The sequence below is a fragment of the Pavona decussata genome, unplaced genomic scaffold (genome assembly GCF_977016875.1).
Source record: "Pavona decussata unplaced genomic scaffold, jaPavDecu1.1 SCAFFOLD_92, whole genome shotgun sequence".
Classification (NCBI taxonomy): domain Eukaryota; kingdom Metazoa; phylum Cnidaria; class Anthozoa; order Scleractinia; family Agariciidae; genus Pavona; species Pavona decussata.
Genome location: NW_028145509.1, coordinates 2,191,316 through 2,213,039, shown reverse-complemented (window position 1 = coordinate 2,213,039; position 21,724 = coordinate 2,191,316). Strand labels below are relative to the sequence as shown.

Sequence of the window (21,724 nt, the reverse complement as noted above, 5' to 3'; positions counted from 1 at the left end):
TCGCTATATTGGTATTAGTTTTGCTTGGTCACCTTGACTCTCTGGATTAATTAGCAACAACTAGATCAGTGCAGTTAAAAGTTGGACCATTCTCCAAGCAAGTTGCATCTAAGATACTCTAAAGTCTCCCAACTCAAGACTGTGCAAGACACAACTTCGTACTCATAATGGCTCAAAGTCATGTTGCTTGTATTATCGCTTCCTAGGTTAACCTTTAACCGAGTTTAGTTATTTATATCTTTTTCTTATTTCCACTGCGGTACGGTCAGACACGAAAAAAAATAAAAAGAATACCAAGGAGCAACATAGTATCACTCAATTTCATCCAGAAAACATTGAAATAAACTTTTCGAACAATTCAGTTACGTGTCTCCTCTTTGTGCAAAAAAAAAAAAAAAGTCTCTGGTCACACGATTTGAAGGTTGTTGACACCCAAAAATAAAAGATGTCAAAAATTGTATTCGTGATTATATTAGAAAGAGGACGTGTTTGAATCATGGTTGAAATTGGTTTTAGAAAGAACGTTGAATTCTTGTGATATTTGGATCAGAACTTAACCTAATTGGAAACTTAATCAATCCTTTCGAGACATGGAAGCTATTGGCAGGTCTTGATTGGCACCCTCCAGTCTAAACGACTTGAAAGTGGTACCGTAAGATAACACATGTCTAATATTTATTCACATTAAACAACAAAATTCATTATAGTTGGTAAACAAAAGCCAAGTTTATTTCTGATGCTAGTTTAAGGGGAATGTTTGGGATCTGCGGAAACAACAAAAACAATTTGTGTATGTGTGTCTGTGAGGGTGGTGGGGGGTGGTGGCGCGATTGACTTACCCACTGTATTTGAGGTTTTGGTTGGGTACTTTAATGTGATCAAATCTCATCGAAATCGGTGAGATGACATGTGTTACCCCTGCCTGATCCTCTCATAAAACTCCGTCTTAAGGTCACATTGATTCTACAAATAATTTTAAATAAACTCGGCTCGATTCAGGTTGAAAGACGGAGCCTGTAGCTGACTGTAGCTCTATTGGGTGTGTATGTATGTGTTTTCGTTGAAATCGACAAATGACAAATGAAAAGAGACTGGGGTAAACTGAGGAATCAATGGCAATCTTTAAGGTGTATTCGGGCCTTTTATTACATAAACAGGTGATCCTTTACAATTTTCGTTATCTAAGAAGATACACGTAAATGAAAGAGACTATGCCTCTGAGTATCATGGACTAATTTAATTTAACGTTCCGTATGATCTTGTGCACAAAACAAGTGATACAACTGTTGCGTAGGCTCCCGAATTGTAGCTGAACTATAACGAAGGCGACTCGTGATCATTTTTAGTGCAACGCATTGAAAATAACTATCATAACGTTCATTCTATGCTAACGTTACCACCACCTTCCTAGGTTCTTAGGTTATAAATGACCCATTTATAGTGTGGTAAAAGTAGTACACTGATTCATGTTTTTGGTGATGTTGGTATCACTTTTTTACCAATTCTTAACAAAATAATATTAATAGTAAATTTAAATACAAAGTAGGCTAATAGTTACTAAAGAAAAAGGAATGATGCTTTCTTGAAACTTCTTTTCGCTGTATAACGCAGTGAACATGATTGTCATAACTTTTATTCTATTCCAACATTACGAGCACCTTTTTGGTTATAAAAGCCTTTTTCTAGTGTGGGTAAGTTAATACACTGACTGAATTAGCTGGTGTGATGTTGGTATTACTATTTTACCAACTCTAACAGTATTTAACAGTAAATGCAATTTTAAAGTAGGCTAATGGCTACTAAATAAAGGAATGACGCTTTCTTTGAACTGCTTTTCGTTGTAAACTGTTATGGTCCTTCAGCGTACGAACACGGCCAGTACATCAGCTACGCCGACATTTCCAGCTAGATAAAAGTATCAAAAAAAAGATGTGTGAGGAGAATTGAATTGTAATCATTACCCAAAAAGGCATGATCAGCCATACATGCACCATACCAATTGGGTAACACAAGGAAGGAAAACTGCTTTAGTTTAATTCCCTATCTTATGCATGAATGAGCAATGAAGACTCCAATAATTAATATTTTTGAGTCATCCTTTACTGATTGCTGAAATGACCCTAGGAAACTACAAAACAGTGCTTTCTACTAAATATTTGGTTTTATTGAGCGAGTTCAAGGGCAATTTGGCCACCGTAAAGAGGTATAACAGCTGGCGTTTAGAGCGCTAGCCTTTCTCAACAATTACTTGCCCTGAAAAAGGGCTAGCACTCGAAAAATCATTTGAATTATATCTTTACGACGGCTAACTTACCGTATTCGACGTTATCACTTCCCAAAAACGAAGCACCATAGTTTCTTTAAAAGCTAACCACCTTCTCTACTTGTTAATAGATGTCTCAAAAAAAAAAAAAACAAGAGTTAAAACTCAAGCAGTTTAAGGCCTGGGTTTAAAGGGTGTTCAGAAAGTATGAATGATCCCCTATATCTTCGGTTTGTCTGCCTAAAACAGGATGAAATTTTACCTGGATATTAAACTTGATGTTTTCTTTTGCCTTAACGTATAATTTTGATCACGTGACAGATCACGTGACCAAAAAATGAGAATTTCGTAAATCGGCGATATGGCGGCGAATTTTCTATATAAAAATAACTGAATTAGTGTTTCCGAAGCAGATTTTAAATATTTAACTTTCTACGTTTGGAATGACTGTCCTTAAGTTTTTAAATTGGAGAAATTCACGATCAAAAGTTGAATTGTGGACTAAAAAATGACCTTTGCCCCGATAATTTTTTTCTGGAGAACAATGGACGATCATTCCAAACGTGAAGCGATGGAGATATTTAATCTTTATTAGAAACGCGTTTTTGTTTGGTGTTATCTCTTAAAACCGTCGCCTACCTGTCAAATCTTTGCTCTTTTCACAAAAATGATCACGTGACATGTCACATGATCTATAGCACTACTCATTATGCTTAGAAATTTTCAGAATGATGAGATCTTTTTATCTTCCAAATTTCAGTTCAGTGCCATTGAATTTGTTAAAGTTATCTAGAATAAACCATTTTTCCTCTTAAAAGCCCTTGACCCAGGCCTTAAACTGCTTGAGAATGCGCTAGTGCCATTCCAAATCAGCTTTTCCCTGCTATTCAGGACAGTTTATCAGTCGATTTACAAACCAATAATCCTTATGCCTGTCTTCGCCAACAACAACAACAACAACAACAACAACAACAACAACAGCAATAAAAAAAAGAGAGACCTGAAGAAACAAGAACAGCAAAGCACATAGCAAAAAAGGAGAAAGGGCGGTTAAAACGGGAAACAACAAGCCATGAAGCAACAAGGCATAAGACTCTTCTCACGTCCAGCCCCCCTCCTCCCGGCATCTTTACTACCCTACAGACTAGTTAGTAGACTTAGCAGTACGTTGCTACTATATCGAGAAATCTTTTTATTTAGCAAGTGTTCAGGGTATTTAAAAGTATTCGAAGGATTTGCAAATGTTTCATCCAGTTTATTCTGATTTTCTCACCGCAAGGGACTAAGTACAACAACTTTGCTTGTCAGTGGTTGCACAGACCATGTTTCTAGATTGAGGACACGAACGATAATTTTTACAAGTAGACTTGCCCCATTCGCCTACTTATGCTACTGTATTTCCTGTCGGTTGGTTCCATCTAGAAACATAAGGAACGAAATAAATCCTTAACATATATGCAAATTGACACAAATAATACAACGCACGACTTTCCATTCCAAAATTCCATTTCAAAACTAAGGATGATAGCGATAAAATAATTTTTATCTTTTTTCTTTCAGGCTTTCTTTTCGCAACTGCTTAATTTGCGTATTAACTTGGAGTATCTTTCTTCTATTTAGTGTTTCATCTGCAGTTCGGAAAATATGTTTCATATATTTACAGTCATTTGATTATTATTATTTTTGTTAAATAGCTTGGGTGGGTCATCTGCAATATGATTTATAAAATCGCCTACAAATGGTTCTAAAATCGTTTCAAACATCGCCGAATATAGATATAAGATAGTTTATCGACTTTGCCGTTTGCCAAAACTTAAAAACCGAAATTAAAGCCACATTAATACCGTTTTCTAAGCAAATACTGTTCGATAAACGCCATGACATCAAATTCTGCACGAGAACAAATAATTATTTTCATTGTGTGGGAAGCATTCGAAAGTTTCCATGTTGCGTGTTAGCATTTGGCAATTATAAACCATAAATATTTTTTTTCGTCCTCTGGTTACAGAATAAAAAAAGAAGAATTTAGTGCAGCTTTATTGTTAATCTTCAATTGTGTAGCAGTTATTCCCCCAACATGCCAAAAATGAAAAAAAAATCAATAATGTTGATAATAATAATAATAATAATAATAATAATAATAATAATAATAATAATAATAATAATTAATAATAATAATTAATAATAATAATATTAATAATAATAATAATAATAATAATAATAATAATAATAATAATAATAATAATAATGCTAGTAATATCTACCTTCTGGAGATGTTTTTTGACCTTTGGTCCCTGAATCTCGGTCTCAGGATCGCTCACAGACCAGCACGACGGTTGAGGGTACTCCAAGACAGGCTCATGCCCAGTTCCTCGGCAAACTTATGCGCTTCCTTCATCAGTGAAGTGTGTCCCTTCTCTACCGCCCTCTCTTCGAACTGTTGCACTGCCCTCATAGAGGGATCCATGATCTGACAGAGCTTTATTGCTGCCTTGATCTTGGTCAACTTGTATTTGCGCTCAACCGAGCGCAAGCCACGCCCTCCTTTCTTTCTTGCTAAATACATTATCGCCGTCGAGCTTCAGGGATGCTTCCCACCGTTTTCACAGATGTTCTTTCTAGCCTCTCTGTCGATAACTCGCAGTTCTGCGATTGGCCAGTGTTGAGTCAATATCAGATAGGTTAGAACTGGCATTGCATTCTGGTTGCTGGCTCTTACTCGGTTGATATCTGACAGAGGACTAGACCGTATCACCGATAGCTTTTTCAGATACACCTTGGCTGCGCACTCAAAGGCCAGCTTTTAATCTTGTGTCACTGTTTCTTGAACTCCTAAGAACTTATAACTGGTCCCTGGCTTGAGACTCTCAGCCACTGATGACTGGTCCAGCTTCGTCCCCACCGCATCTTGAACTTGGTTGCCCCTCTTGACGTGAAGGACATTGCATTTCTTAGGGTTCCAATGTAAGCCCATATCCTGCATGGCGTTGCTAGAAGACCTCAAAACTTTGTTCAGCTTGGCCTCAGTCGATGCGAACGCCTTAAGATCGTTTATATATAACAGGTGGGTTACCTTTGTTCCTATAGGCTTTAAAAGCCTATATCCCTCGGTGGCACCTAGTAACCAGGCTACTGGGTTTAGGCACAAGGTAAGGAGGCGCGGACAGAGGTTTTTATATCTTTATCGCTAACTCTTTTTTTTTTAACTCAGCAGTTTTCTTTTTATAGTTCCTAGGATCGCATAGGTTATGCTGCGCGCCCTATGTGATTCTATTTTAGCATACATACGTTTTTTAACTGCACATAATAATAATAATAATAATAATAATAATAATAATAATAATAATAATAATAATAACATAATAATAATAATAATAATAATAATAATAATAATAATAATAATAATAATAATAATAATAATAATAATACTGGTGCTGCCAAAATGCGTCAAGGCGTTGTCACACTAGGCCATTTTTCTTACAACTTCTCTTCCAGTATTGTTGTGACAGAAGTTGATCTAATTGTTGTCTACTGCAATTCTAAAATGAACGTGTCTCGATTTTTGTTGTTGTTGTTGTTGTTTGTTTGTTTTGTTTTTTCTTTTTTGGTTTTTTTTTTTGTTCTCGCACTCGCTGTGAAAAGTAGAAGTCGGTTCTACTTCGTAGAACGGTAACGTCTAATGCAGAAGAAACGTTGCGAGACCAAATCAAAACGGACAGGAACAAACTGAAGAAGCCAGGACAATTATCATTTTGCATTGAGGCCTTTTATTACATACAGGGTTGATCTATTATTATTTATTGAAGAAGATACACCTCATGTATCTGGGTTCAATGCTTTAATTTCTTTTTTTTTTTTTAATTATATATTTTTTTTGAGAATGATGTATTATTCTAGAAAGTGACACAGGCATACTCGGAAAAAATAAATCCGAGTGCTCCTATCAGGAGTCAAACCTAAGACCTTTTATTACTAGTTCGGACGCTCTACCACTGAGCTACAGGAGACTCGTGGGAGCTAAGGCCATTAAACTAGGTTCATGGGACAAACATCCTGCATACTGCTAGGATTCGTTCGAACATTCAAACATTCGAACATTGAACTTTCGACATTCAAACCCTAGCAGTATGCAGCATGCTTGTCCCATGAACCTAGTTTAATGGCTTTAGCTCCCACAAGTCTCCTGTAGCTCAGTGGTAGAGCATCCGAACTAATAATCGGAAGGGCTTAGGTTAAGCTCTCGGATTTCTTTTTGTCCGAGTATGCCTGTGTCACTTTCTAGAATAATACATCACTCTCATTCATCCACAAGGTTGGAAATATACCATCACATTTATTTCACATTTTTTTTTTTTGTTTTGTTTATTCTGTGCAAGAAGCGGCTGTTACAACTGTTACCCACGCTCCTGATTGTAGCTAATCTATAAAAAAAGGCGACTCGAGATCATTTCAGCATAACACATTCAACATGAATACCATAACTTTAATTTCATTCCGCGAATTTATTACAAGCAGCTTCTTAGGTTATAAACGCAATACTTCTTGTGTAAGCCAAATGGTGCCTTCATTTAATTCGCTCATGTTGGTATCACTATTTTACCATGTCTACAAAAATAACAGTAAATACAAATACAAAATAGGCTAATGGTAAATAAAAAGAGGAATTACGCTTTCTGCAAACTGCTTTTCGGTGTAAACTGTTATGTTCCTTCAGCGTACGAACACAGCCAGCACATCAGCTACACCGACATTTCCAGCTAGATAAAAGTATCAATAAAAAATATGTGAAGATGATTGAATTGTAATCATTACCCAAAAAAGGCATGTTGAACCATTCGAATTGCATAGCAAACGGAATGAAAACTGTTATAGTTTAATTTTCCTATGTAATGAATGACCAATGAACACTCCTAGAGCAGGCTACAACAGTTATAATGACCCGGCCTAAGAAACTACGAAACAGTGCTTTCTAGTAAATATTTTGTTGTATCGAGTGAGCTCAATTCATGGGGTAATTTGGCCACCGAAAAGATATATGAGAGCTGACGTTTAGAGCGCTTAATCCCTTCTCCGCAATTATTTGCCCTGAGGAAGGGCTAGCACTCGAAACGTAATTTGTATTGGTTGTTTACAACAGGAAAAAGAAAAACACCTCGTTCAACGTTACCACTCCCGCAAAAAACAAAACATCATAGCTTTTTTTCAAAATCTTACTACTCATTTTACTTATAGATTGCAGATAGATATCTTAAATGAGGTATCTTAAAAACAGTATCATCAACAAGCCAACAGATGATATGCGGTAGCACCTTTCCAGAGCACTTTTTTCCTGCTATATAGGACAATTTATGAATTGAGAAAGAAATAAAAAGGCGTGAACGAAACAAGATCAGCAACGCAAACAACCAAAAGGAGAAAGACCGATTAAAACGAGAAACAACAAGCCGTAAAACAACCAATCACATGACCCTACCCACGCCCAAACCACAACCCCTCTTCCCCCATCCCCGCCTCTCCTCCCCGTCATCTTTGCTAGCCTTGGACTACTCCATCCATTTGGCTTATTATTTTCTTACGGCAAGGGACTTAGCGGTTTCATATAGACCATGTTTTTAAATTGAGGACCCGGACCGTAATGTTTACACCTCTAACTAGACTTGCCTCAAGTCGACTACTTATGCGTCGAAAGAGTAACCAACGAGCTAGCGACGAGGATGCAAGTCACCACGAAAACGGGTTTTGAGAAAGTCTAACCTGTAAGTGTTCTAACGGGTCCAAAGGCCAAGCCTAAGACCCTTCAAAAATGGCAAACCAAAAAGGGACATATTAGCAACGTTTATGATCTTTTTGGGGTTTTCGTTGGAGATAACTGCTGAGGGAATTTGGAACAACTAATCCCTTTTCCAAATTGATTGATTCCAGAATGAGATTAACATATAATCAGCCACCTTAACGACATTTTTTAATTTGCGATTGCATTTTCTTACCATCGACTTCCCAGTTCACAGCGCTTCCAAGCTTGCTGTACAGAATACCCGGCTTGGTATAACGTCTCTCCCACTTGCAGACTACGCCAGTGATAACCATCCATCCAGAGTCATACTTACATCCGACATAAGGTAAAATGATCTCAAAAAATCGAGAAGCGGAACCAGTGATGTCAAAGCGCGCAAAGTTACTGGCACTTTTGAGGTCATTCCAAGGAGACGAAACAAGATTTTTCTGCGAAAACCAGTTTACCCTATTTGTGCCAGAGGCATTAAACTTCATGGAGGCAACTTCGTTCCCATTCTCGTAAAGAACCACGCGGACCTGGAAAACAAGTACTGAAATGTAATCTATTTTTACGTATTTTATACTTGTACCCTGATCTGTTGAAGTCATATTCTGTCCGTTTACTTTAAATTCGTCAAACTTTTTTTTTTTTTATAGTTTAGTTTAGTTTAGTTATGTCTACTTAAGTCTAACCCCTTCTAGTGTCATTAGTTTACCATAATTAATTCTTTTTTTCTTACCTCCTGTGGATTAAATAATTCCCAGTTGTTAACGATACGGTTTTTGTAGAGTCCGTGGTAACTTGAAGTTGAGTCCAGCGCAGCCAAGATGCTTTCATTCTGTTCAGTGGATGAATTTGAATTCCAAAACTCACCCACCTTTGGTGAAGTGACATCTTTGACAACTTTAAACACCATTGTCCAACCTGATCCAAAAATACAGTTTTTTTTAATAATATTATGGTTAAATGCAAAACTTCGAGTGTTGCTAACGCAGCGTAACCCGTATACTATTATTATTATTATTATTATTATTATTATTATTATTATTATTATTTATTATTATTATTATTATTATTATTATTATTATTATTATTATTATTATTATTGCTTCTCTGTTGTCCATCACTGACACTGCTTTGGACGAAAATATGTCATTTTTCAGTTTCCTTTTTCGACCTGGCTTCGGAAATTCGTCGCCATTTTCAGACCTGGTTTCTAAAATCCCCCGCCCATTTCTGTTAAATATTACCCGTTTTAGGAATTTCAGACAAAGAATGTATACCTTATCTCAGACTAACTGAATGGCCTAACAATCAGACCATTTGGCAGCTTACAATACCTACATACCTTACATAGGGGAGTTAGCCCGATCCATAGAAAATAAATGCAGGTAATTACTTAGCTTTGTAAATATGGCGTTTTTAATTAACTGTTGGTTTGTATTGCATTAAAATGATTCACACCTCCACCGTCGCTTGCCTGGTCACAGTAAACAGGAAAGGCCTGCGATCCGTGGTTCAGTATTTTGTATATTCCAGTTGTTCGGGAGGCGTCAAAACAGTTGTTAAAAACTGAGGAATTAGAAGAAAGGAAAAAAATGTTATCTAATCTCCAGTCGAATATGGGTTAAATTTTTGCGACATGTGCGCTTCCGAAACTTAGCTATTTGGTTGATATCCCCTAACGTAAACCTCACCTTGGTCACAGTCTTTTCCAGTGCTTCCTCCTCGGCAGTCACAGATATAGTCATTTTTGTCGTACACTGGGCGACATGTTCCTCCATGTTTGCATGGAATGCTCTCGCAGGGGCTCTGAGAAAAGTAGCGATGAAAACCTTGTTTAACTATCATCCGGAATCCCTTAGTGTTAATTTGTGGGAAGTTTTATTTTCTTTTTATTATTATATTGTATTCTATTCATGGTATGATTGTTTAAAAAAAATTAAAAAAATAAATAAATAAATAAAATAAAATAAAGGGAAAGTACGTGAAAAATCGGATGAGTTTAACATATCTAATTTCACCTCACATGCGGGGTAAAATTCCGCTTTTTTTAAACGCTAATTGCATTTGCCGTAGGTTTCTAATTGCTCAGATTCTTTCCACAAAGCCATGGGTAGCATCACCAAAAGCTTTATGGAAGAGATCTGGGCATAAAAGGAGTGCACAGACTGCACTCTTATTCTGTTTGTGCGTTTGCTAGCGCAAACGCCTGTGATTAATTGCCAATTAAATATAGCTATCAGCAAACATCATGTAACCCATAATGTTATATATGTCACGACATGATGCCAACATGTTGAGGTCATCGGTGCTATGTACGAGGATTGCGTAAAGTTTAACTAATGGGGTGTTAAGGCGGTTCCGACAGGGTTTTTAGTCGAGATTCCTTGTTATAAGCGTCCTTTTTCCCCTGGCCATTTTATTTATTTATTTATTTATTTAATTCAATATTTATCCAGGGGCATCCAATTTAGCAGAGCTAGTTTAAATGGAGCCCTGACACAGCACAAGACAAAACACAAAACATTGAAACAAAAAAAAAAGCAAATAAAAAACTAGACAAATAATTAAATTATATATGCAGCATGTACCGCGGGCGTTACTGCTTAAGATGGCACTTTAGTTCGGTTTTAAATTTACTGAACGCCACTACCTGTCTAATGGTTCTCGGGATGGTGTTATAAGTTCGAGCACCGTTTATTCTGAAGCTCCCCTGATATTTAGCAGTTTTTGCGAAGGGAGGGCGCAGCAAATCACGGCTTCTGGTGTTATAGTCATGGTAAAGATGCGCGTGCCTAAACTCTGAAAGTAAGTACGAAGGCGCTATTCCGTGAAGACATTTATGGACTAAAAGGCATTTGAGATAATTTCTGCGCGCTTGTAGGTTGGGCCAACCAAGTGTTGATTTTAATTCCTCAGCCCCGACTGATCGACCTTCAATAATGCATGCAGCACGTCTATTTAGCTTATCTAGGTAATCTTTGCTTCCAGCCCCACAACTGTCCCAGACAGGCGAACAGTAATCAAATAATGGCAAAACTATAGTATTGTAGGGCATTAGGCAAGTTGGCTTGGGGAGAACCTTACGCGCTCGACGCAGAACACCTAATCTTGACGAGATCTTGTTACCAATATATTCTATGTGGTCCTTCCAAGATAGAGTGTTGTGGCCATCAGAGTCTCAATACCAAAAGACAAGTTGTTTCCTCATGTTTTGTGCAGGGGGTTGTATATCTATGACTAGCATAGTATTTGACAGCGCCCATGGGTCTTGAAATGAGTCTTGCTATAATACCCCTATTGATGTTTTATTATTCAGTATAAGTGATGGAGTCTTTGGATGCTATCCTGTTATGCTAGCCTAGACGAGAGAGGGTGGGGCATGGGGGAGCTCGGGGGTGCTGAGTCTCTCACGCCGACTTTAAACAATCTTTTTTCATGGTTTTTGGTTTGTCAAACGTCGAGAAACCTGGTAATAACATTTTTAGCAGTGTATGTGGAACAATTTGGTTTGGTAAGTAATTAAGAGTTTACCGATAATAATGTTTTTCATGAAAATTTATTTAAAAGAATCATGTTTTTAGATTTTGGAAGATCCAAATTTTTAAATTACAAAATTTAATATTATTGCCGTAAATTCCATGTTTTTATATCATTTGTCGCCTTACGGCCACCTCGTTATTACGGCCAATTTTCTTTAGCCCGGCAAAAGGGCCATACAATTTCTTATCAAAAAAAATAAAAAAAATAAAATTTGGTTAATTTTCACATTTTGAAATCCCAAACAGTACAATCTTTACGATTTCACCCCGTTAATACGGCCACTCAGGCTAAATTTAGAAAACCAAAATGCCTGTGGCACGTAAATTTCATTGACCTCTGCCATTTACTCTAATCAAACAAACGATTTACTTTACAAAGTAAGCAACACTCCTTCCTGTGCTTCCTGGGGGTAATTTCCAAGATTGCGGACCGAAGATGGCGGACCTCAAATTAAACATCTTCGGACGCACTATCTACCCTCCAATTCCCATTGCCAAAGCTTGTTTATTTGCGAAGTTGTGAAGGTGTGTATGTATGTTTGGGGGTGGGGGAGGGATTCTACGCCACAGACTACATTAAAAAGCCCCGTTCTGCGAATATTTTGACATAAAATAAGCGGAAAGGAATTTCAGTATGGCTAACATCCCAAAGAACTAAGGGAAACACTTTTGACTAACTAGAGGATGTTCCTAAAATAAGCTACGACCTAATCCACCTACCGCCACGGCATAGTGATGGGAATTGTTGCTTGATATAAAACTTTGGGATTGCCTGTACTTGTCTGTTGAAAGAAGTTGACAAACATGGCGGTCCGAGTTGTTGTCAGGTACAATGGCAATGTTGAAGGAGAAACACGCTATGTTAATCATGCAATCAAAGACACACTCGATGTAGTCCTCCACATTGATAGTGTCCAAGACATGGGAAACGTTTAACTTGTGGTTTAAGAATGCCTTGAAATATCCGTAATGAAGATGTTGATATTCACCCCTTTGAACCTACCGAAGAAATATAAGAAGAAAAATATGTAGAAATTATTGTAATCCTCAGCAAACAGTCGTGCAAAAATAGCCATAAGTCTCAGGTTGGCCATGAAGTCAATTGAGAGAAGGTAGGAGTAAAGCTTAAGATCTTGTGAATTTAAGTACAATTAATAAGATAGGCCTGTACACTAACCAAAGTTTGCAATGGGATAGTTTAAACCAGTTGCCATTAACTCAATCCTTCCTTGTATCCATTTCTTTAAATGTATAAAGTTTGTAAAGTCCGGTAAAGGAAATCAAATTATGATCACTCAAAGATCATTTTTAAAAATCGCGAATGTCACACATAACTTTAGGGTGATGACTCTAAATATTTTACCTTTTCTTTCTTTTTTTTTTTATTATTATTTTTATTTTTTTTTATTTTTCGTCACCATGAACGCAGGTCTGGAAAAATCGTACTACGTGATGTATCCAGTTTGCAGCGATTTGACAGCTTTTGAAAACCTAGTTTTAAAGTTAGTCTGGCGAAAATAACTGACCTGTGCGTACTGTTGAGCAAACGTGGCAAAACCAAGAGCGACCAAAAGGACTGTTACTGGAGGACGCATTTTTATCCTTCTCAGGATGTTTACCAGAATCGTTCTGAGCGAAAAAACTTCGTCGATGCGTTTAAAACAACAGAGAAACTAAACAGGTAGCCATAAATGTTTGATGACTAAAACGGGATGTTAACTCACAGACCCCCTCCTGTGAAAGGCAGCTATTTCTATATTTTTATTTAAGGTGGATTTCCACAGTCGCGTAAATTTTACGTGCGTACAGAAGCAGATCTAGCTAGCTTTACTTACGTAAATAAAATAAGAAGCGCTGTATGAGCCGGGTGCGTAAACTTAAAAAGTTGAACAGCGCTCAACTATTCTCTCAGTACGGCCATCACGCTTGCTCAATAAGATGTATTTATCCCCTGGAGAAAAAAATTTCTTACCAAGATTAAAAGGACGTCCCAGAAGTTTCAACTACGAGTGATTAATTAAACATGATTTTAGAAATTTCAAGCGGTAAGGTATATACATAGTTTTGCCTCTCTTTTTTATTCACTGTAAAATAAAACGGACAAAAAAAATATGCCTGCAAGATAAGGAATTTATCCGTTATTCTGTTTTGATATTGGTGGATCGTGAAAAAAAAATCGTATGTCTGTTTATGAAGCTGAAACAGCTGCTCTATTAATATCATCAGACTGTAAAAAACGTTTTGTATTTGAGAACTAAGACCCCATTTTAGTTTTTATAATTTCTAACCAAATTTATTGTCTAACATAGCAGCGTTTTTGTTTTTTAATTTTTTTTTTTTCTAATTTTATTTATAAAAGGTTATTTCTGGCAAGCTTTTTATGCTATTGTTTTAACTGATAACACAACATTTAAGAAGCTACGACGGCGACGGCACATGGATTGTGCAGAGCTTTCATAATAATAACAGATATAAAAGATAATGGGTGTAATAAGCCAAAATAATGGCTCTGCACGATAGTTATAAATTTATTTGGAACCTCTCTCTGTTATCCTTTGCAAAGCATCCGCGCCGGAAACGACAAATTGAAGATTTTGTGGAGAACACGAGCACAAGACGGCGAATTATTGTATATATATATATTTTTTTTGTCAATGTAAACGCCACTTTTACCAAATCAATTCCTGTGGCTATATTCATCAATTTGAGCGAGTTGGAATAATTGTGGAGTTACTCTTGTCACGTTAACTTTGTTGCGCGACCAAATTAATTGAAAACGGACAGGAATAAACTGAAGAAGCAATATAATGACAATTATCATGGTGCATTGGGGCCTTTCATGGCATGCAGAGTTGGTCTATTACAGTTTATCGAAGAAGATACACGAAAAAAAAAAACATATCTGGGTTCAACGTTTTTCCTTAATTTATTTGTTAATTATTATTATTATTATTATTATTATTATTATTATTATTATTATTATAATCATCATCATCATCATCATCATCATCGTCATTATAATTATTATTATTATTATTATTATTATTATTATTATTATTTATCCTGTGCACTAAACGGGTGGTACAACTGATGCCTAGTCTCTCGAATTATAGCTAATCTAGAACGAAGTCGGACTCGTGATAATTTTCAGTAAGGTGTAACAAAAACGACTCTATTCGCGCAAAAGTATTTACTTAATTAGCTTTAAACACTATATGCTAATTTATTGTTACACCTTGCCGCAGACTCTGTAATTTTTTATTTCTCCTTGACAATGGCGTCATGAAGACACCGAGACGTCGGTTTTTATCGTTAATTTTTGCACGTCTCTTCTTTGGTTATATATGCATTATTTTAATTGTGGGACCAATAGAACCGGTGTGCTGTTGGTACACTATTTTTCCAACTCCACGAAAATAATAATAAATGCAAAATACAAAGTAGGCTAATGGTTACTGAAAAAAAAAAACAACAATGAAGCTTTCTTGAAACTACTATTTGCTGTGTAACTCACTGAAAATTACTCTCGTAGCTTTCCTTAATGCTAACATTACCAGCACCTTTTTGTTAATAAAAGCCTTATTTCTAGTGTAAATGAGTTACTACACTGATTTAATTAGTTGATGTGGGGTTGGTATTGCTTTTTTACCAACTCTGCAAAAATAACAGTAAATTAGGCTAATGGCTATTAAATAGAGAAATGACGCTTTCTTCGAACTGCTTTTCGTTGTAAACTGTTATGGTCCTTCAGCGTACGAACACGGCCATCAACTTCCATCAACTTCCCATTTCACAGCGCTTCCAAGCTTGCTGTACAGAATACCTGGCTTGGTATAACGTGTTTCCCAGCTGCAGCCTGCACCAGTGATAATCATCCATTCAGAGTCACCAACATAGGGACCGTGATAAGTTTCAGTGATCTCAAAAAATCGAGAATGTGAACCAGTGATGTCGAGGTGCACAAGGGTAATGCCATTTTTGAGGTCACTCCAAGGAGACGAAACAAGATTTTTCTGCGAAAACCAGTTTACGCTGTTTGTGCCAGAAGCATTAAACTTCATAGAGCAAACTTCATTTCCATTTTCGTAAAGAACCACGCGGACCTGGAAAAACAAGTATTGAAATTTATTTCACGAGACCGAGACGTACACGGACTTATACCTAAAAAGACCGGCAGTATCCGTCAAATCCCTTTTTTTTTTTTTTCAAGTTCCAAGGAATTAAATGTAATCTATTTTTATGCATTTTATAGGCATATTTATAACACGTAATCAGTTGGAGTCATATTCTGTCCGTTTACTCTAAATCTGTCATACCTTTTTGAAAAAGTTTAGTTTAGTTATTTCTACTCAATTCTAACCCCTGCTAGTCTCATAGCTTACCTCCTGTGGATTAAATGATTGCCAGTTGTTAACGATACGGTTTTTGTAGAGCCCGTGGTAACTTGAAGTTGAGTCCAGCGCAGCCGAGATGCTTTCATTCTGTTCAGTGGATGAATTTGAATTCCAAAACTCACCCACCTTTGGTGAAGTGACACCTTTGACAACTTTAAACACCACTGTCCAACTTGATCCAAAAATACAGTTTTTTTTTAATGGGGTCAAATGGAGAACTTTACACAAAGAATACTAGAAAAACGGTATGCAAGCTAAAAGCAATTCTTAGAATTGCATGTTTTTGTTTGTTTGTTTAAAAATTCATCTTTTCCAAATTTTTTTTGCATGTTACAATACAAACAGAAGGTTATTTTTTTTCATGCGTTTCTATTGTCCAACACTGACACTATTTCAGACCAAAATATGTCATTTTCCAGATCCCTTTTACAGACCTGGCCTCGAAAATTCGTAGCCGTTTTCAGACCTGGTTTCTAGAATCCATGCCCGTTTCTGAAAATATGTACCTTATTTCAAACTTTAAAGACCAAAATGGTTAAAAGGTGGACCTGATTTACAAAATGGCCCAAAGTTATACCATTTGGCGCCTTACATGTATACTTATATAAGGGAGTCTCCCTCCCCCCCCCCCCCCCCCTCCCCATCCATAGAAAACAATTACTGGTGATTACATATGGCGTTTATAATCAGAATTTCTGGTTTTTATTGCATTAAAATGATTCACACCTCCAGCGTCGCTTGTCTGGTCACAGTAAACAAGAAAGGCCTGCGATCCGTGGTTCAGTATTTTGTATCTTCCAGTTGTCCGAGAGGCGTCAAAACAGTTGTTAAAAGCTGAGGTAAGGAAATAAAAGGCAATGTTATCTAATCTCCAGGAAAATCAAATACAACTTTAGATTTTTGAACACGTTGACTTCCAAAAAATAGTCTCTTCGGCTGATATCTCGAGCTATTAATGTACAGTTTACCTTGTTCACATTTTTTTCTAGTTCGTCCTCCTCGGCAGTCACAGATATAGTCATTTTTGTCGTACAGTGGGCGACATGTTCCTCCATGTTTGCATGGGAAGCTTTCACAGGGGCTCTAAGATATGATATTTAACAGGGTAAAATTGAAAACCCAGATGCTTAACAGTAACGCATCTTATCCCTTTAAGATTTTATACATCAAAACATAAAAATTGTTATTTACGATTTCATGTTTGTTTAAGGGGTTGGTGTGCAGAGTTGTGTTTTGTTACGATATTCTAAGCCTTATTTTACAATTTATTATCTTTGGATAAAAAGCGCTTTTTGCATTTTATTTGGGCTTTATTTTTTTCCGGAATTTCTTTTTTAAAAACAATTGGAATAGAGCAATTTCGATACATAAATCTAATCTAATCTAATTAAAACAATATAAACTAATTATTTTTCTCAATGTAAAATCTATTGTTTTATTCAGGAAGTCTATTCGTATAAGCTTATTGCTTCCTTAGGCTTTACTTTCACATTTACTGATGAGTAATTGACAACGATTTCTGTTTAACCTGCTTTACGTGCTCTGTTCGTGTGGGTGACTAGATAAAAATAATGTCCTTTTCAACCAATTGCATCACCAAATTTAAGTCAGTTTTTGTGAGGAATTGCTGATTTTTTTAACCTAAAAATGTCAATTTCAAATTGGGTCCACTAAGGGATTTCCGCCCCTGGCGCAATTCTCACGTCATCATGTCCCATTGCGGACCTCAAAGGAATGAATGGTCTTATGCGTTTAAGGGCGTCTATAGCCGAAGATATTTTCTTACTTTTTTCATCTTTATGCTTTGTCCATGAAAAGTGTTCGTCAATTAACAAGCCTAGTGATTTGGCCTCGTTAACTCTTTCGATCGATTCACCGTCGATCTCGATATTAGTCTGATTATTCGAAAGATTGTGCACACGTTGATTAGATCCAAATACTATGAATTCAGACTTAGCAAGATTAAGGCATATTTATTGTTGGTTAAAAGCCAGCAATTAAGGTTTCTTAGCTCTGAGTTTATGGCATTTTCGAGGCCAGCCATAGAAATGGCAGCGAAGGTTATATTTGTGTCAAAGGCAAACATCTTCGGAAAGGCTAAGCTAAGGCAATTGGCATGGGCAGATCATTAATGTAGACTAGGAATGAAAGTGGTCCGAGATTGCTTCCCTGTGGGACGCCACAAAGAAACCGAGGCAATATTTGACAAATGGCCAATTATAATTGCAGTTTTGGCTTCGGTAGCAAAGATATGATTCAAACCATTTGAGACTACTCCTGTCAACACCGTAATTGTGAAGCTTCCATATAAGAACACTGTGGTCAATGGTGTCAAAGGCTTTTTTTGAGATCAATGAAGATTACAACAAGGCCATTGAGGACCGTTCATTTTTTATAAGCATGGGGGGGCGGGGGGGGCTGGTGGGATTTGGTTAATTGCCACTACGAAACTGTATGACCCCCCTAGCATGCAATTTTTTTCCACATGCCCCCCCCCCCCCCCCAAGCAGAAACTATTTTTTTCTGATGACCCCCCCTCCCGCCCAACGAGAAACAAATCATACTCTGCTTAGGTAAAGATTTCTCTTGTTTTTAAAAAAACGTTTTATAGATAGCAACACGTTTACGGCAACGGCAAACCCTAAATTTCCATTTAGATTCTTAGAGGAACTATAAAAATTAACCAAGCAAATGTTTAACGTGAAAGTACTCCCCTTCGAGTAGAAACAATTAATACACGTACAGATCCGACTAACAAAATACGGATTGAAGCATACCAATCAACGGTTACGAGTCATATTGAACAGAAAAAAAAAAAAAGCGGACACACAGAAATCAGGCGCGTAGGTAAGGGCTAGATAGGGGTGTTTGTTGAGCGCCGGAGGCGCTCTTACTAGGGGGGTCCGTGGGCATGCTCCCTCGGAAATTTTTGAAAATCTAGGTTCCCAGAAACCTCATTTCCTGCATTTTGAGACCCCATTTTAGGCAAATCACAAATTTGTTTTACAGCAGCTTTTTAAGCTATATACATCATTTCTGCGGCATAATTGTCTCAACTTAAACAACAAAGTTCAAAGTACATTCCGCGCCCTGTCAAGTTCTGATAGCTATTCGATCTGCTGATAGTCATACACCAAGCTGGTAAACTGCATCATTCTCGGGTGTAGGCCTTCAAACAAATTGACTATCTCGTCAAGATTGACAGGCATATCATATTTGATATGCATTAGAACCAAGGCGGACATTCCACTCTCTCGCATGGTACACCTCATGTAGTTGTTCAACCTCCTCATTGTGCTTTTTCTTCCGCCATGATTGATCTTCAAAGGGGGTTCGTTCAAACCCCTCGAACCCCCCCCCTCCTACACGCCTGGATATTAAAGTACTGCTATTAAAAAGGACAGTTACAAGATTTTCTGAAGATGGCCTACGGCTCAGATTTACCGTCAACTGAAGTCACCAACAACAGTTTTATTATTAAAAACTAATCTGGATGTTCACACTAGGCATACTACTGAGTCTACTGATACTCCTGGGTTCAAATAATTTACTAATCTACAGTCGTTATAAAAGTGAGTACTATTAAACAGAACATTAAACAATCTATTGATATAGTTCTGAGTACAACCACTTAATAGAAAACTACTCCCCCACGGATGGTTCAATAGTGAGACTGTTACGTTTTTATATTAATTTGAACTTGTACAAACATAGGTGACTACTTCAGTTTATATTCATTATTGCTTTTCCAACAGATATGCTTCATTTCCTCAGTTGTTGTTAATATGAAACGCAGATTTCGACCTCAGTATGTAAAACAAATTAAAAGTGATTAGGAAAATCGTATTAAATAAAATTGAAATAATATTCAATTTCTTCATCTGTTTCTGTGTTGAGCCACTTTCAATTTCCCCTACTAGCCAATTATTGCTGGTGACCCCCCCCCCCCCTCTTTCACTAATTTTTTTTGGTAGCCCCCCCTCCCCCCCCTTTAGTGCCATTTTTTTTTCTCGTGCCCCCCCACCCCATCCTCCCCCCCCCCCCCCCCCCATGCTCATAAAAAATGAACCGTCCCTTGTCAATGTTGGTCGAACAGCAATTTGTGGCTTCGATTAACGCAGTAAGCATACTGTGCAGTGATCGGAATCCAGACTGACAATGGGGTAGTAAGTTGTTGTCATTAAGGTACTCGCAAAGCTGGTCGTTGCAACTGTTGGAATAATAGATATTGGTCGATAGCTGTTTGGAATATCCCAAAGACTGAATTTTCATCTAAGGTCAAAATATTTGTTTTAGTGGAGGATATTCTAACACTGGCCATTTTGAAATGATCCTCAAGTATTACCATAACTTCCGGAAATTTGCAAAGGCTAAAACATATAAAACCTAATCCACCTACCGTCACAGTACATGTAGTGATGGAAATTGTGGCTTGACACAAAACGTTTAGACTGATTGTATTTATCTATTGCCAGGAGGTGACAGGCATGGCGTTTTGAGTACACATCAGCCAGAATGGCAACGTTGAAGGAGAAACACGCCATGTTGTTGATGCAATGAACGGCACACTCGATGTAATCCTTCACACTGATGGTGTCCAAGGCGTGGGAAACGTTTAGTTTGTGGTTTAAAAATTTCTTGAAATTCCCGTAATGAACGTGACGATATTCATCCTTTTGGATCTGTTGAAGGAAACAAAAGAAGTTATTATATTATTGTTATGATCGTCAGTGACCAACTAGGTCTTCAGACACCATGAACAGAATTTGCCATAAGTCTCATATTGGCCATGTGTTCGAGGAATAAATTATGAATGTTACACGTTAAGTGAATGATACATGGTTCAACATCGTGCAAACTTTGTCGATCAAAAAATGTTGAACATCGTTGCGACTTGTTGACTTGTTGACTTGTTGCGGCAACTTGTTGAACGGAATAGAGCCAAGCTCTATTTTCGTCCAACAACTTTTAACATGTTAAACGGCATATTTCAACGTTCAACATCACATGATACACTGTTCAACATTTTTTGAACAGCAGCTGCAACATTTGTTGCCAGAATTTTAACTTTTTTGATCACAGCTTGTCACAATGAATCCATGTAGTTCTCAGCGAGAAAAAAAAAAGAGGAGTTTTTGAGTATTTTTCTCGTATGTAGCATGACAATATGTGGTTTGGCAACGTTTGAAAATCTACTTAATCAGTATGCATAAAAGGACTGACCTGTACATACTGTTGAGTCAACTCAACAAACGCGGCGAATCCAAGAGCGACCAAAAGGGCTGTTACTGCAAGATGCATTTTTATCCTTTGGAGGGTGTTTAGCAGAACCGTTCTGGTAGAAAGGCCTTAAATAGAATAAAAAATATTAAATGGAAGAGGGAGCTAAGCAAAAGAATGCCAAAAAATTCAGGATTGAACGGGATTCGAACCCGTGACTAAATCTGCGATACAGTGCAGTGCTCTTTATACGTACCAACTGAGCTATCAACTGCAACTGGTCATATTGGGAGTTGGTAATATAGACCCGTGGAGAATGAAGATATTTGAACTACGAGTCACAGATTTAAAAGAAGAAAGACCCTTTCTCCCGGGTTAGTTTACTATTTAATTTAAAACCGGCCAAATTTGCCTTTATATGGTTAACAAGCGAATAACACCTTTGTATTATAAGTTGCCAAGTTACCGTTGAAAACCACATTTAGTGAACGAAAGCTTCCTAATAAAAGATTATTATTATTACTAA

General features: G+C 37.1%; 2 protein-coding genes across 4 annotated transcripts; both read right to left on the bottom strand.

Moving 5' to 3' along the window:
* Window positions 1-1,134: 1,134 nt before the first annotated feature.
* LOC146473834 (uncharacterized) lies at window positions 1,135-21,318 on the bottom strand. Of its 3 annotated transcripts, none has more exons than XM_085117897.1 (7): window positions 21,202-21,318; window positions 12,305-12,583; window positions 9,737-9,851; window positions 9,504-9,611; window positions 8,779-8,963; window positions 8,251-8,575; window positions 1,135-1,905 (listed from the first exon to the last, which is right to left on the bottom strand). In XM_085117897.1, exons 1-7 carry the CDS (start codon window positions 21,277-21,279, stop codon window positions 1,859-1,861), a joined length of 1,137 nt encoding a protein of 378 aa, XP_084974023.1. In that variant the 5' UTR covers window positions 21,280-21,318; the 3' UTR covers window positions 1,135-1,858. The 3 variants fall into 3 exon arrangements, with proteins under 3 accessions (XP_084974023.1, XP_084974025.1, XP_084974024.1); XM_085117899.1 differs by lacking the exon at window positions 21,202-21,318 and adding an exon at window positions 13,111-13,212; XM_085117898.1 differs by lacking the exon at window positions 1,135-1,905 and adding an exon at window positions 6,722-7,020.
* On the bottom strand, window positions 15,352-17,773 carry LOC146473835 (uncharacterized). Its single transcript, XM_085117653.1, has 5 exons — window positions 17,765-17,773; window positions 16,947-17,061; window positions 16,705-16,812; window positions 15,967-16,151; window positions 15,352-15,687 (listed from the first exon to the last, which is right to left on the bottom strand). Exons 1-5 carry the CDS (start codon window positions 17,771-17,773, stop codon window positions 15,352-15,354), a joined length of 753 nt encoding a protein of 250 aa, XP_084973779.1.
* Window positions 21,319-21,724: the final 406 nt, after the last annotated feature.